This window comes from Eurypyga helias, unplaced genomic scaffold, assembly GCF_000690775.1.
Source record: "Eurypyga helias isolate BGI_N326 unplaced genomic scaffold, ASM69077v1 scaffold48875, whole genome shotgun sequence".
Classification (NCBI taxonomy): Eukaryota; Metazoa; Chordata; class Aves; order Eurypygiformes; family Eurypygidae; genus Eurypyga; species Eurypyga helias.
In genome coordinates, this window is record NW_010250428.1 from 955 (window position 1) to 15,287 (window position 14,333).

Here is a 14,333-nt window from a genome sequence, read left to right on the forward strand (position 1 = left end):
CCAAGAGCCAGATGTGTTTCACATAGTTTCCAGGCAGCACTGATCCATCAGATGACAGTAGCTATTGAGTGCTCTTATGGTGGCCCAGAGACACAGAGATGAAAGCCTGATGCCTGTCAGCACCTCCCTTGCCATTCCTGTGTCCCTTCAGTTTTCACTTGAGTCCCCTCACAAAAGCAAATGCCACAGAAAACAATGTTGCAATGTTAATGACCTTTATTTCTGAGAAAGAAAGAAAATCCTAAGTTTTATAATGTTTAACTGTCAGACAAATTTGGGATACGTTGAACTTTGCTGTCAAATGCTTTCCTGCACCCCCTCCCACTGCCCATGCAGCTGTTTGGAGCCTCAGCTGGGAACCCACCTTCCTCGTCAAAAGCATCTTCTGGATAAATTTTACTAGGGAAGATGAACAATATTTGAATGCCTTCTCAAACAAAGGAATTTTCATGGAAGAAAAAAAAAAATCCTCTGATGAACAAAGGGAAAACACTATAGAGAGACCTGGAATAAATTCTTAGAGTGGCTTGTGTTGTTTCCCAGCTGCTCTGCCTTTAAACAGCCTCTTACCCCCAACTCAGGGGCTCCACCAATTGTAAAAGCAAGAACTAACCAGTGCCAGCTTCAAGTCTCAAAATACAAACCATGTTAGATACAGGGAGCAAAGGGGTGGGGGGCTGGTTCATAAGAAAACTTCTAAGCATTATTGTAGCATAAATAATATGGCATCTTTAACCTCAAATAGCCTAACACTTCATAAAGTGATATGAGCTTCACTAGTTGCTGAAACACAGCTATTTCTGAAGTGGAACCTGATATCTTTTTTCTTTTCTTCCCTTTTTTTTTTTTTTTTTTTAACCAGCAGAGAGCAATGTTTTAAGGTGGAGAGTGAAGGATACAATATACAACCAATCTAAGTATAACCTAGGAGGACTTTGCAAAATGGAAAGATCAAGCAAAATCTACTTTTAGTAAGAACACACATTCTGGTCTATCATAAACTTGTGTCCTTAGTTTACAAATGCAAATAATTTAAAAGAGATACAGGGAACTCAAATAGTGTTGCTGCCTCTTTCAGCAATACTCTATTACAGCTCTTTGGTAGCAGATGCTCTGGTTTCTTTCCTCTCTTCGTTTAGTTTAATGTCCAAGTCCCGGAGCTGGCTGAGGAACCCTGAATTTGGGCAGATGTCCCTGTGAGCACTCACTGTTTTCAGAGCATCCACAAGTGTCATGTTTTCATGGATCATTAAAAAGGCAAGCACTAAAGACGCAGAGCGGCTCACCCCCATGGCACAATGAACAAACACCTTACCTGCAGGAAAAGAGAGGCACAGCAAGGTGAGTGGGCTTTAGCATTTCTAAAGTGAGAAAGACACAGGGAAGACAAAAAACTACTAGAAACGTTTGTAAAACAAGGGTGACAATTAGCTGATACTTCTGTTTTTAGGGATGGTTAGCATAAGATTATGCCATGAGGTGGTATTTCATACTGACCTCATGCATCTAACTTAGGCCTTAGATTAAAATAGTTGAAATTTTCTGAGGAAGGAAAAGCTTTCTGTTACTAAACTTGTTAGTATAGTTTTCTGTAGGAAAAAAAAACATTTTGGCAGAAAATTTTGGCCCAGCCCTGACTGCGATCACTGACAAGTCCCATAAACTCTGTAGGATAGTCTGCCTGTAAAAATGGACTCATAATTTACTGTATCTCAGCAGCCCAGTGTGAGCTATAACTGGGGATTTAATAAAGCACTCCAGTGAAAGCAACAGATCTCGCAGCCAGTCAGAGTCGGAGCAAACTCTGGAACAAATGGAAATTATGATAACTAGGCCATAATCCAAACTCTGCTGACAGAAATTCAGCAGGCTGTGGGTCAGCCTCGTAGTTATTGACTTAGTTCATTAACTTCTGCTGCTTCTCTGGCTTAATAGACAGTCTGAATAAAGCTCCAATTCTGCAAAGCACTAAAGCATGTGAAGCACTTAAACCAGCACTGAGGGGCCACTGCTCCTGAGTGCATCAGGAGCAGGAGCAGGGCTGTGGTATGGGGGACAGGATCACCTGGATGGGGCTGTGCCTGGGTGCGAGGTGCGTGTGGAGGCACACGGATCCTCCCAGTTTCTGCAGGGTGGACCCATGGGGGAGCACCTGCAGTGCCATAACCTCAGCCCTTCCCTCTCGCTCTGCTCCTAGAGCTGGCCCTTCCTCCCACCATGCTGGGTTTGGGGCAACCAGCCTTCCCCAGCTCTTCCTGGCCACAGCCACTTTCCCAGCAGCCCACGGCGTAGGCACCCTTCTCCCATCCTCTGCACGGCGGTTCTGCATGTGCCTTCTTGTGTGCCGAATCTGAGCTTTGCTGGCCGCCTGTTACTGCAAAGAGAAGCCATTTGCCTCATGCTGAAACTTCCTCCCAAATCTTCTCTTTGCTTCCCTCTTACCTCCTGAAGTGTTTAAGGCTTTGCCTATGAAATTGGCAGCATCGTAGAAGAAGATACTTAAATCAAAGGAAGGATCATCAAATGCTTCTACTCCGTAGTACTCTATTTGCAGATCTTCGTAATATTTGGCTCCCGTGTTGATGCTATATGGCCCATCTGCTGCATTAAGGATATGAGTAATGTTGAGGCTCTGAAGAGTAGTTTTGCTCCTAGCAGCCCACCTGTTGAAAGACATGAAGGGCTCATTGGCAACATTCCTAACATTCTGCTAAAATAGCATGGTTTAAAGTTAGTGCCTGCTCCCACTAGGGAAGGATGCAGGAACTGCAGCTTGCTTACAGAGTAGCAAATTTCGAAATGCCTGTAGTACTTTGCACTTGAAAAATGTGATCCGGTGTTGTGGCAAACAGCAAGAGCACAGACTTGCCAGTGGGATACTGTTAGTTAAGCAAATGCCTCCCAGCAGTTAATCCCTAGGAACATGGCTTACTGTATAAAGTGGTTAAGATTTTCCTTTAAATAGTTGTTGAGCAAGTTCTAGAGCTAATCTCTCACTCATACTGTGCATGAGTCACAAGGGGAAGAACCCACACAGGTGCACCAGCTCCTCATTCCTGGTTTGGACATGAAGCAGCTGCATCATGCTCACCAGCCAGGTTCTCTCTCCTTCCCACCATTAACTGGGACTAAAGTTATTCCACAAAACTGTGATCCTTAACTAATGTATTCATGAGGAGAAGGAGTTGGGAAAACTGAGCTGATGATCTATGTAATTTGCAGTAATCTAAATACAAGGAAATGGCAATAAATCAAAGTGGTCACAGGAATAAGGTATTTGCATGGAAATTCCCGTTTGATATTTTCAAGTTTAGCACCTCTGAAAGAAAGTTTGGGTTTGGACTGGCAAAATCCCTATTGTATAATTCATTTGGGTCCTCCTCCATCTGGCTCTTGATCCTGCTGCTCCTATTTGAGTGTGAGGGCTACTGTGCTTGTCTGCTGCCTTAGAGCACAGTTTCCAGGGCAGATAATGCATCTCAGGGTTGACCCAATTTGGGATGGGTTCCTTAAGGACTTTTGCCTAGAATGCAAATAATTCTTACCCTGCCAAATCCATTGTGGTTCACAGAAGGCAGAAAGCCCAACTCAGACGCATTACGAGTAAGTCACCATTTTGTATGTCATGTTTTTCATGACATACAAACTCCTTAAGCTACCAGTTTTGGAACCCTGTATCACAAAAAACATTCCTGCAGACCCAAAAGCTGTTCCCCAGTGTACCACACCCCTTCCTCCTCCTCCCAGGGATCAATAACAGCTTAAGGATAGGACCGTATGTTCTTACGCATCTCCCAGGTAAATATTTGGCCAGACTTGGTCCACATGATTATCAGACCCTCCTCTGAACCAAAAGAGCCGCTGGAGGTCTGATAGCGCTGGTGTTTTATAGGAAGCTCTGCTCCCTGCGCTGCTCGTCGGAGATGAAGAGTCTCTGGTGTGAGGCATCTTGCTCCTCTCTTGCATGCACTCGGGCTGTATCAGAGACAGCTTTTCTGAAATGAATTAAGAGGACATTTTCATACAGAAATAATATTCCCTAGAAAGTAGTCCTGTTCATTACCCTCCAAATAGCATTACGTTATTATACCTAGTGTGTGCAGCAGGGCCTGCAGGTGTTGCTAAAAGCATCCAGAGAGCAGGACTGACGCTGTGCTAGGGTTCTACAGGCACGTAATTCATTCCCTGAGAAAGCAGCAGTGTAAGATTATATGATTTAATTTCTTGTCAAGTAACGCTGTTGAAAAAGAACATCCTGTGCCACCCGAATGCAGCACTGGCTGAACCTCGTAGGTGCAGGTATTATTTCTGTTGCTATAGTGCTGATGAGTGTATGCAGGAAAGCTCCAGTACTTCACGTTAGAGAGTTACCAAAGTGTTTGTGCGCACTTGATTCTGGTTAGTTAAAACTGGAAGTTTTTGAAAGAATGAATCATTGGACTGGCTTATACTTACAAAGCTTCTAGGGCCAAGGTGGAAATCTTAGTATGTGTATGTAAGACATATATGTCATAGAGTGTATGTGTGTACATATATAAAATGTCTATGTGTACGATTTTCTTTCATTTATAGGGATGTAAAGACATGTATACACGTACATATACATACATGTATACATAAGAAGAGATTTTCACATGCATTTACACATACCTATATGTATACATGCACATATATAAATAGAAATGGAGAGAATTTGAACTAGTTTTTTCTCTCAGGTGAATACACCTGAACACTCAGCTATACTGGTATACTTGTGTCTGTCTGTCTCAGTCTCTCTTCTGGGAGCTGTCCCACTTTGTACAAAGAATGCGATAGCCTCCAGAGAGAGGCTGTTTCTCTCGTCTGAGGGTAGGGTACTTACCTGGGATACAAGGAAAAAAAATCATCTCGATTTTGGAAAATTTTAAAGCTGAAAGTTCTGGCTTTGTTGTCCTGCTGAGAATCCCATCTAGGACTGTTTTGCTCCCTCACAGATCGTGTAGTGCAATGTGGGCATCCCTTTTGCCATGTTGTTTGCTGGTTTAGCCCCAGGAAACCCAGGCCAGCCCATCCTGAAGCGGAACTCAGTTGAGAGCAAGAGTTCAAAGATACCCAAGCAGTCCCTTCTCTGAGACGTTAGGAGTATTTCTCCTGCCAGGATCTCATTATCCTCAGTTGCTGTTCTCGCCCACATATAACACTGATGATCTTTGATTGCTTGTTGGTATTAAAGCCATAACCAGTGTAGGAGACCCCCTAGAACTCTTCTCCAAAGTTGGGTGGCCAGTGATGTGGCATGAGCTTTCACTCTAATGCCTGAATGCCTAAATCTAGAGTTTGGGTTTATTTTCTCAGCAATTCTAGAAAACAAGTGTAGATGGGACCTTTAAGTCATCTAGTCTGTCCCTTGCTCTGTAGCAGCAGCAGCAGCCAGATAGATGTTGCTCCTAAAGCAACAACAGTTTTGTCCAAACATCCAGGTATGTTATTTTTAACAGTGTAGGCTGATTTGGGGAATAAGCAGAAAGCAAGGGAGAATATCTTGTTGCTTATGGAAAAAGAAGTAGAGATGTTGCAAGGCATAATGTTCATCACACCACATATATTTCTATGACCTCAGCCTAAATTTGCTTCCCCTGCCCCTTTTCCCCACAAATGTTAAGAGCAGTTATGGTGCTTTTTTTTTTTTTTTTTTTTTGGTATATCCCAATAAAAAGGAAGGCTCCCTAGGGTAACTACTTAATAAGCAAAATATGAAAAGCACAATAAAAATTATGGGAGAGATGGGAAAAAAAGCTGACTGGTTTTACTTTCAATGATGAAGGAAAAGAACTGCAGGGAAATAGAGAGGAATATAGGGATAAAAGCCTACAACTTTTTCAGAGCAGATAATATAACACCAAGAGCTTTGGTAAAGGAGTATGTTGTGCAATCCCAGCACAGATTAGCATGAAGAATAGCACAGAAAAAGGTACTGTGCATTGCCCTACAAGTTTTACTGCCTTGCAAAAGTCATGCACTGTGCTCAAGAGCTACTGCCAGCATTGTCATGATGACCTGTTTGTACTTTCACCGACACAGAACGTTAAGCTGAAGCAGTAAAAGGAAATCAAGAAAAAGTTAATACAGCTTCCACATCAGGAGATTCATAGGACCACAGGCTTATTTTCAAGGAGTGTGGCTGACTTTCAGTCGCTGCAGGTGTTTAAAGGCTGAAGTTGAGGAGGTAAGCAGGTGAATACTAAACTTGCTGTTCTCCGAGCCCCTGCTGCTTTAAACTTCTGTTGTAGCCTGTCAGCTAGTTATAGTAATGAGATGATTAGCAGAGAGAATTACATTGCAAGGCCTCTTGTTCAAGACCTGACTTCGGGGAGGTTCTCCACGAATTGAATCATTTTGGTGCTGGTGAAACTTAGCAGATGACTCCAGCCTTTGCGGCCAGGGACGTTGCTTTACAACAGAGCTCCCTTTCATACTGCAATCCTCTTTCCAAAAAGCGCGTCAACGTCATTTGCTTCACATGACTAATGCCAGACAAGTGAGCTCCTCGTGTCAACACGAGCCATAGCCTCCCAAACACACCACTCCGTCCTGCGCTATGCTGGTCTTGGAACTGAATTGCTCTGTGGGGCCTTTGGGGTAAACTTGGAAATAGCTATGCCAGATGATTGGACTAATGAGGAAAGTAATATGAATTTTTTTAATTGAAGTCCAGGGACTTTGATGAGGGTTTCCCCCCCAAACCCCTTCTGCTTTAAGATGCTGCAAAGCAAGCAGAAGTGCTGCCACTGATCACACTTCTCTGAGCTTCTCCCTCTGGGTGGCTCCCAGAAGCTGCTCTAGTTGGAAACAGCCAGTGACTGCAGGAGCCCCTGCAACTGAGGAAAAACAATTCTGTCTTACAAGGTCACTGGTGTTTTCTGCAGACATCTAAACCATGCAAATTGGGTAGGATTACTTTTCTTTTGAACTGTAGCCTGGAAGTACCTAAAGACCATCTCATTACCTTCTATCTTTCTATCATTCTTTCTCTTCCCCCTTCTTTTTTCTGGGTAAAAACAAAACAACAGGAACAAAAAAAACCCCAAAAACCAGCCTTCTACCTATAGGAGACATTTGAGACTGGATAGAGATTTTAAGGATAATCCAGATGTGCTAACTTCCTTGCTTCCCTAGGAGAATGCAAGGTAGCACAAGCCTTAAAACTCTCTTGTCCTTAAGCATCAGCTTCCAGCCACCCAGAGCAGTGGGGTGCACCCCAAATGGCCAAAGCCTGCTGGGCTCCCGGTGTGAGCTGTGCAGCCTGAGTTACAGGGGCTGGGGTCTCTTTTGGGGACATGAGAGCCACCCCGGAGGCAGAGGCTGCAGGTGGCTGTGGGAATGGCATTGCCCAGCTGCAGGCAATGCCCAGGCAGGGCTGTGGGTGACTCCACACACCTTTTGTGTGCAGCTCCCAAGGGACTAGGTCATTCCAGGACCTCATCCACAACAACCTAGTTGAGCTTGGTATCTCCCTGATACCATCCAGCTACTTGAGTCGTACAGACTGCAAGGTGTGTGGGGTATTTTTAAAATTATTTTTCTACACTGGAAACAATTGCCATTTTCTACTGAAGATTTTCCCAGCAGAGAAAAGGAAAAAAAAAGCACACAACCCCCACTGACTTGAATTGGCTAAAGCATTTAACAGATTTGTGTTGCATTTGCAGATTCCAGTCAAAGAAAACTCATCAAAGTTCTGGAAAAAAACCGCAAACACTCCAGCACTGTAGAGTTGAGAGTTAATTTTGTTATTTCAGAAAAAAATACCATTTCCATTTTTCTATTCATAGTTACTTTTGTTTCAGAATTTTACTTTATCATTGCATAAAATCTTTTAAAATATCAAAACAAGATGAAGTGGCTTGTTTTTGGTTGACCAAAACATGTTTTGCTTAACTAGAAATGAACACAAACTATCTGAGCAGCCACTTACTCACCTAGCCCTCATTTTCACTTCTGCAACAGGAGGGAAGCCTCTTGCCATGCTTGTTACCTTGTCTCCTAAACTGAGCTATAGAGAAGTTAAATGACTGTCTGAAGTCCCAAGAGGAGTCTCTGGCAGGGCATTAGTTAGGCCCCAAGTCATCTTTCCTCCACCCCTTTTGCTAGCACCTCCCTCGCTGGCACAGCTCTGCTTGTGGTTATGATGGTAGCCCGGATGGGGACAGGTGTCTTTCAGTAACGAGGTCTTACATGAGATTATTGATTGCCTTGGGCACAGCAAGGCACTGATTTTGACTGGACCTGTGGTTACTACAATAATGCAAACAGTAGGTAAGAATAACATGATACAGAAAGCTCCTGTGGCCAAATGTCCTAAATTGGCAGAATCAAAACCTGACAAACTAAATGGTTCAAAATACCAAAGCATGAGATCAGAATGTAATTCATGTAGAAAAACAAAAAGCAGCCTTTCGTTGAATTTGAAATTGCTCTCCACTCTGTTTTTTCTTCTCTTTTCTCTCAGCAAGCATCTCTGCACTCATCTTTTACACTTCTTACTCTTTTCTCTGAGGTAGTGGTTAACACTATGGCTCTTTGTCCTCCTGATTGAAAAATCCAGATGGAAAGAAGTGTGGTTCACAGGGAAATGATCATGTAAGTGGAATTAATCTTTCAGATACCATAATGTGAAATCTGATCTTCCTTTTTGTTAAGAAGACCCAATCTCTGTCTCTACATTTTGGCCAGAATCTGATGCTAAGAGAACCCAGGAGTCTCTCGAGGTAGAGCTGAAAGCCTCGTGTGCAGAAACAGGCACATTTAAAAGCAATAGCAAAGTTAAAACAGCCAGATGGGAACCTAGCAGGCAACTGAGAGGGGAACTCTCTGTTTTCCTTGCAAGCCTACAGGGGCTTGTTTGCAGGAATTAGAATCTCTCACCAGCAGTTCACTGCAGCTCTAATACCAAGTGGTATTGAAAATGAGAAGCAGGTTATGGCTGATGTTTTAAATGAGGCACCTATGGGAATTTAGAAATGAGATCCTGGACTCGTCTTGGTGTAGACCGTGCACATGGCGGAGCAATATTGCTTTCTTGCCTGACTGCATCATATATTATGGCCTTTTATTTTGCCCACACTCAAACAGCGGGGAACAGTAGAAGTTCATTGCTCCTGCTCGCTGTTTAAACCCTGATCTGCCTCACCAGAGGCAGCACCCCTGAATAATGGAAAGCAGAATCGGTCCCTCGGCCTCAGTGCGGGTATGTGTTCAATGCAGCACTGTATTAATTCCATTGCCATTATTCCGGAGTGAAGAGAAAAGCAGAATGTACAATTAAAGCTCTGTTTGGTTGGGTTTTTAAGAGAATTTAGTACCCGGGAAAGATGCCAGATCGAGGGCTCTGGAAAACATAGCCCTCTCTTTAACCGCAGCGTCAGGAAGGAGCAGGAACAGCCATGCAAGCCTTCTCCTCGGCTACCCCCTCAGCTCGCAGATGCCCCTCACCCTGCGCCGGCAGCCGTGTTTTACTGGGTGGGAGAAAATCTGAGTCTTCACACCTCTTCACTGCTTGGTCTCCCTCCTGACACCTCCGTTCACATCCGGCCTGGCGCATTTATGATGGGGCCCCCTGACTCCTCCAAACTGAGCTGGAAGATACCAACTTCTTCTTGCAAGGGCTGAGCTGGGCTGGAGAGCAAAAGGCTTCTTCCTTTGTGAGCGGCACAGGGCTGCCCGGGGGCTGGAGGGGCTGCTGCAGGGCAGGACAGCCTGCCTGTGCCACACAAGAGCTGTGGGCACCTGGGGATGGTGGGGACAGGCATGGCTGTTTCAGGAGTGGGAGCAGTCAGAGGGCAGGGCGGGTAGGGCAGCCAGCCTCAGCCGGGGCTGGGAGAGCCAGGAGAGCCTGCAGTGGTGAGGCAGGTCCCGGCTGAAAGGGGTGCCTGGCCAGGCATGGCCGGGGCTGAGAGGTAGTGCAGGTGGAGATGAATCCTGAGGGTCTCAGCTCAGATGGGCTCCTGAGTGAAGTGGGGAGCCTCAACGAGGCCTCCCATCGCTTGTTCTCACACAGCTCCTTCCAGCAGCCCTATCCCAGGTCATGCAGCTGCCAGTTGTCCTTGGACAAGGCAAGCCCCAAGGAGGGGCAGAGCTTACTGAGCCAGGCTCATGGCCCTGCCAGCAGGATTCAGGCTACTGGGGGGAGCTTCATCTGTGCCCTTCTGGATTTTAGGGAGAGGATGTTATTGCTAGCTCATGCAAGTGCTCCTGGAAAGCATTTCCTTTCTTTGCAATGTAACTGGTCTGCACATATTTTCTCAAGTCTGTATATCTCCAAGGGGGAAGAACCTCCGTGCTGCCTCCAGCCCCCCAGCCCCATTGTGCCTCCCCCAAACCTCCCGTTCAAGAGCGACGCCACCGAGGAAGAGGAACCTGCCCACGCACAGGGCTAACGCTGCAGGAAAGGATGCTTGGAGACCAGGGGCGGCGGGTGGAAAAACGGGGAGTCCTGCTTGCAGTGACAGGCCATAGCTGTAGCAGGACAACAGCTTTTTACATCTGCAGCTTTCAGATTCAAAGGAGATAAAAAAAGAAGTATTACCTTAGCAGCTGGCATCTCTGAGCTATTCCATGCACCATCCCCAGCAAGACAGCGCTGCCCTCCACAGGCTCCTACCATAATTTCCGACTCGGCTGTGGATATCTGTCAAGCCTAGGGTGATGCTTTCCCCTTTAATTCTCTTCTGGTGCATTCCTGTGCAGGCTACCACTGCTAGGAATTAAAAAACCCAAAGCTACTGGTTTTCTTGACATATATCGACTACACTCATGCTTCTCCCTGAATTACAATAGCTGTAGTTTTAAGCCCTGCTGCCAGCAGCCATAACTGTGCTCTGTGCTATAATCAGGAGAGCACGCAGTCACCATGCAGCTAACTGCTGCTAATTGTAGAAACTTCGCTCTGATCTTATATAACACCAGTTATATATAATGGAGCAGAGAGGCTGCGGCTTGTGAGAGCTTAGACAGAAAGCTTCCTTGGGCAGCCCCTGCCCCGAAGGCAGAGGAGCTCCAGCGAGAGCAAGAAAACCAAGTGACCTTGATATTGGTAACAGTACAGTGAGTGCTGTCACTGCCAGCGCTGCACCGAGATTTCATCGGTGTCACAAGCTGTCGATGGGTGTAAGTTATGGGTAGTTCTAGCACAAACGATGTTGAAGAGACCAGGCTCTGAAAGAGAGGGGGAAGAAATGCCTTTTGAGTTTCAGGAAAGACAAACAAGGATGTTAATATATTGGTATTAAAAGGGGCTCCAAAGCAGTTGCCCTTCTGCAGGCAGTATGGATTTGTGTGGCTGTGGATTAAAGGGGTTTTTTTCTTCTCCTTGATTTGCTCCTCAAATGATTTTTCTCTGACTGCTACTGTCAATACAAAATTGACAATGCTGTCAAGCTTGCAAGATTTCAGAATATCTGAAGGCACAAGTAAAGGGGTTTTGATATTCCGCAGTCGTTTGGCAGTGGTATCTTTGAGCTGTCTGTCTCTCCCTGCACTTCTAACGTAAGCAGCGAAGTGCTCTCCTTGCTTTGCCTTGCTTGAAAGGGTACATATGAGAAAGACACCTTTTTCTAAGGTTGACAGAGCTGTACAAACTGTTCATGGTAGAATCAAGAGCACAGACTTCAAAACGCTGCAGTGGAAAATCTATTTTGGCACTTAAGACTTTTCAGGCAAATTGCAGAGCTTTCAAGGGACACTCTCAGCTTTGTTGGGGCAAACCAGGATATTTTTTCCTTTGAATTTTTAAATCGCTGACTTTAAAATCATGTTGGGTTTTTTTGTTTGTTTGTTTGTTTGGGGGTTTTTAATGAACTTTTGAGGAGGGTGAGACTTTGTATCAATGGAAGTGACCACTGATGGGGGTGTATGACATCAGCTAAGAAAGATAACAAGACCTAGAATTGGGGTTTACTTTCTCTTGCAAACTTTTGATTGTGCGTCTGATGAATATTTGCTCCTGATTTCCCATCTTGAATTTGAATAAATAAAACTGGGGGTGGTTTTCCTGTTGTTCCTCCCTGGTATTGGGGTACCAGCTAAAGAAGTGTGCAAGCAAACAGGTGGCTGCCGAGTCAGAGGGTGTGGGTAAAGCAGCATGTGCAGCCACTTTTCTGGGCTGTGGTGGATGAGGAGCCAAGGGCAGGGGGACACACTTGCTGCTCTGTGAGATGTCCAGGCCCAGGGTCACTGGGAGAGCTTGTCCTGCCATTTGTTGGCTTGAGGGAAGGAGTTCCCCTGCCACTGTGCTGTCTCTGCGAGGAGCTGGCAGCACAGTGCTGCCCGACTCCCTAGATCCGAGGTTGATGCCACCCGAGTCATGCAGTTGGTCAGGCAGGGCAGGAGCAAGGGTTGTTATGTGCCAGCATGTTTCTGAAGGGTTTTTTTCACTTTTATCTTGTCAGTTTTTATGCTGATGTTTTTCTGATGCTGTTTCTTTCTGAGGCTTGGTCTGGACTATAGATCAATGCCAAGGCCAGCCAGTGGGGTGATGGACGGAAGAAGAGCCTCTGTTCCAGCAGCAGCCTCATGGCTCCCAAGAGGGCGAGCCAAACACAGGTAGCAGGGAGTGGTGCAGCCTGGCTGGAGGTTGTGCCTCCTGCAGGCAGCTTTATAATAGACAGCTTGGGAACAGGCTGCAAATATAACAGTCCGTTTTCCCAAAGCAAACCTCTGTGCCTCTAGCACAGCCCTGGGAAAGCTGTCCTCTGCTTCAGAAAGTTGCTGTAAACAGGACTACATTAAGGACTGCAAGCTTCTCAGGTACAATGGTAATGGGAGCCATCCATGAGCTATAAATAGCATTAACATCCTTTCTCTCCAATGCCTGGCATCCCAAGCAGTCATTTTTGCTGGTGCTAGTGAAAATGAACAAAGCTTGCAACAGCTTTTATTTATGTTCTCTTTGCAGGCTGGAATTTTGTGAGTAGTTTTTCTCAGTGGCTTTGAAATTTTAGTTTATTTTAAGGAAAAATAATGGCATTATTGCTTCTTGGATTTTTTCCTTTTTTGATTATCATACATTAATTTCATATTTTTATCAAAACTATGTGGGAAAAGCTATTGTGACAGGAGAGTGGGGATTCACAAAGAACTTCTGTGTGATTGCAGGAAAAGGGGAAAGAAACCCTAGAAACCATAATGTCTCCTTCTCTCGAGACTTTCCAAAGCCACCTGGACTTGTTCCTGTGTGATCCACTCTAGGGGATCCTGCTCTGGCAGGGGGGTTGGACTAGATGATCTCTAGAGGTCCCTTCCACTCTATATATCTGTGAATCTGTAATGTTACCTAAATCTTGCATACATTTTTACCAAAATAGTGAAAATGTTTTGGTTTGGAATTAAGCAAATAATGCAAGGTGCTTTGGCATGATTTGGGATGTTTACATTAACAGATTGGAAAGAAATGGTTTTTGGAGTAGAAGGAAGATCTTTACGTGCCTGTTGAACAAGACCTGCCTGAGGTTTCATAGGAAACAAAGATGTCTTTTGTCAAGGAAATATGAAGAGCCGAGAGCAAAACTGGCAAAAAGGTCCATCTTCATCGAGTTGTACCCTAAATAGATTGAAGTCCTGGTATAAAACGATAAAGCGTCACATGTTATGCAACTCTCTGTTACAGATGTTACAGAAACACAAGGTCTACAAAACAGACATTTTGCCCTGGGATAAACCCCGAGCCACTGCTACGAGATCAGCTGGTAGAGCTGGAAGAATTAGTCAAGCTTTCAAATAAGCAAGAAGGACTATATTTTTTTTTTCAATTATACCAACTGATGTAATTATACACTGCCTTTACGTGACAACCCCTGCCTCAGACCAGCACAGCAACGCTCCTGTTACTGAAACGCTGCGATTTTTCATATTGCCAGAAGATGGCAGAAGAAAGCAACCTTGAAAGATTTTAAAATACACCGTAGAGTCATGACAGGCTTCTACTGGGAGCTGTTCGTCAGCTGCGAGGAACTGCGCTGGTTGGGTGCGTGAAAAATGTGAAACGTGCCCAGTTAAACTGGTATTGACCTGAGTGTATTCATCAAGTGATCTACGGTGATCAGCCAGGTCGGGGGCTGTGGGTGCACCGAAGGCTTTCCTCCTCGCCCCCACCCGGAGGGATGCTTCCCTCGTATCCTTCTAAACAATAAACGCAACCCGAAGAAAACTTGCAAAGGTCATTGGGCATCCCTGAGAATGACCCGGCGCTTATCAGCTGGCAGGAGATACTGCCGACCGGCCCCACAGCGCAGCCCCTGCGGGTCCCGGCGGTGCGGACCCAGCGCTGGCGGTGGGGTCCGGGTCCCCTCGGTGCGCGC

At 45.3% G+C, this 14,333-nt stretch overlaps 1 protein-coding gene across 1 annotated transcript; it reads right to left on the minus strand.

Moving 5' to 3' along the window:
- Window positions 1-857: 857 nt before the first annotated feature.
- LOC104509648 lies at window positions 858-10,783 on the minus strand. The gene is made up of 4 exons (XM_010151664.1): window positions 10,565-10,783; window positions 3,788-3,995; window positions 2,443-2,663; window positions 858-1,315 (listed from the first exon to the last, which is right to left on the minus strand). Exons 2-4 carry the CDS (start codon window positions 3,964-3,966, stop codon window positions 1,089-1,091), a joined length of 627 nt encoding a protein of 208 aa, XP_010149966.1. The 5' UTR covers window positions 3,967-3,995; window positions 10,565-10,783; the 3' UTR covers window positions 858-1,088.
- Between the last annotated feature and the right edge of the window lie 3,550 nt (window positions 10,784-14,333).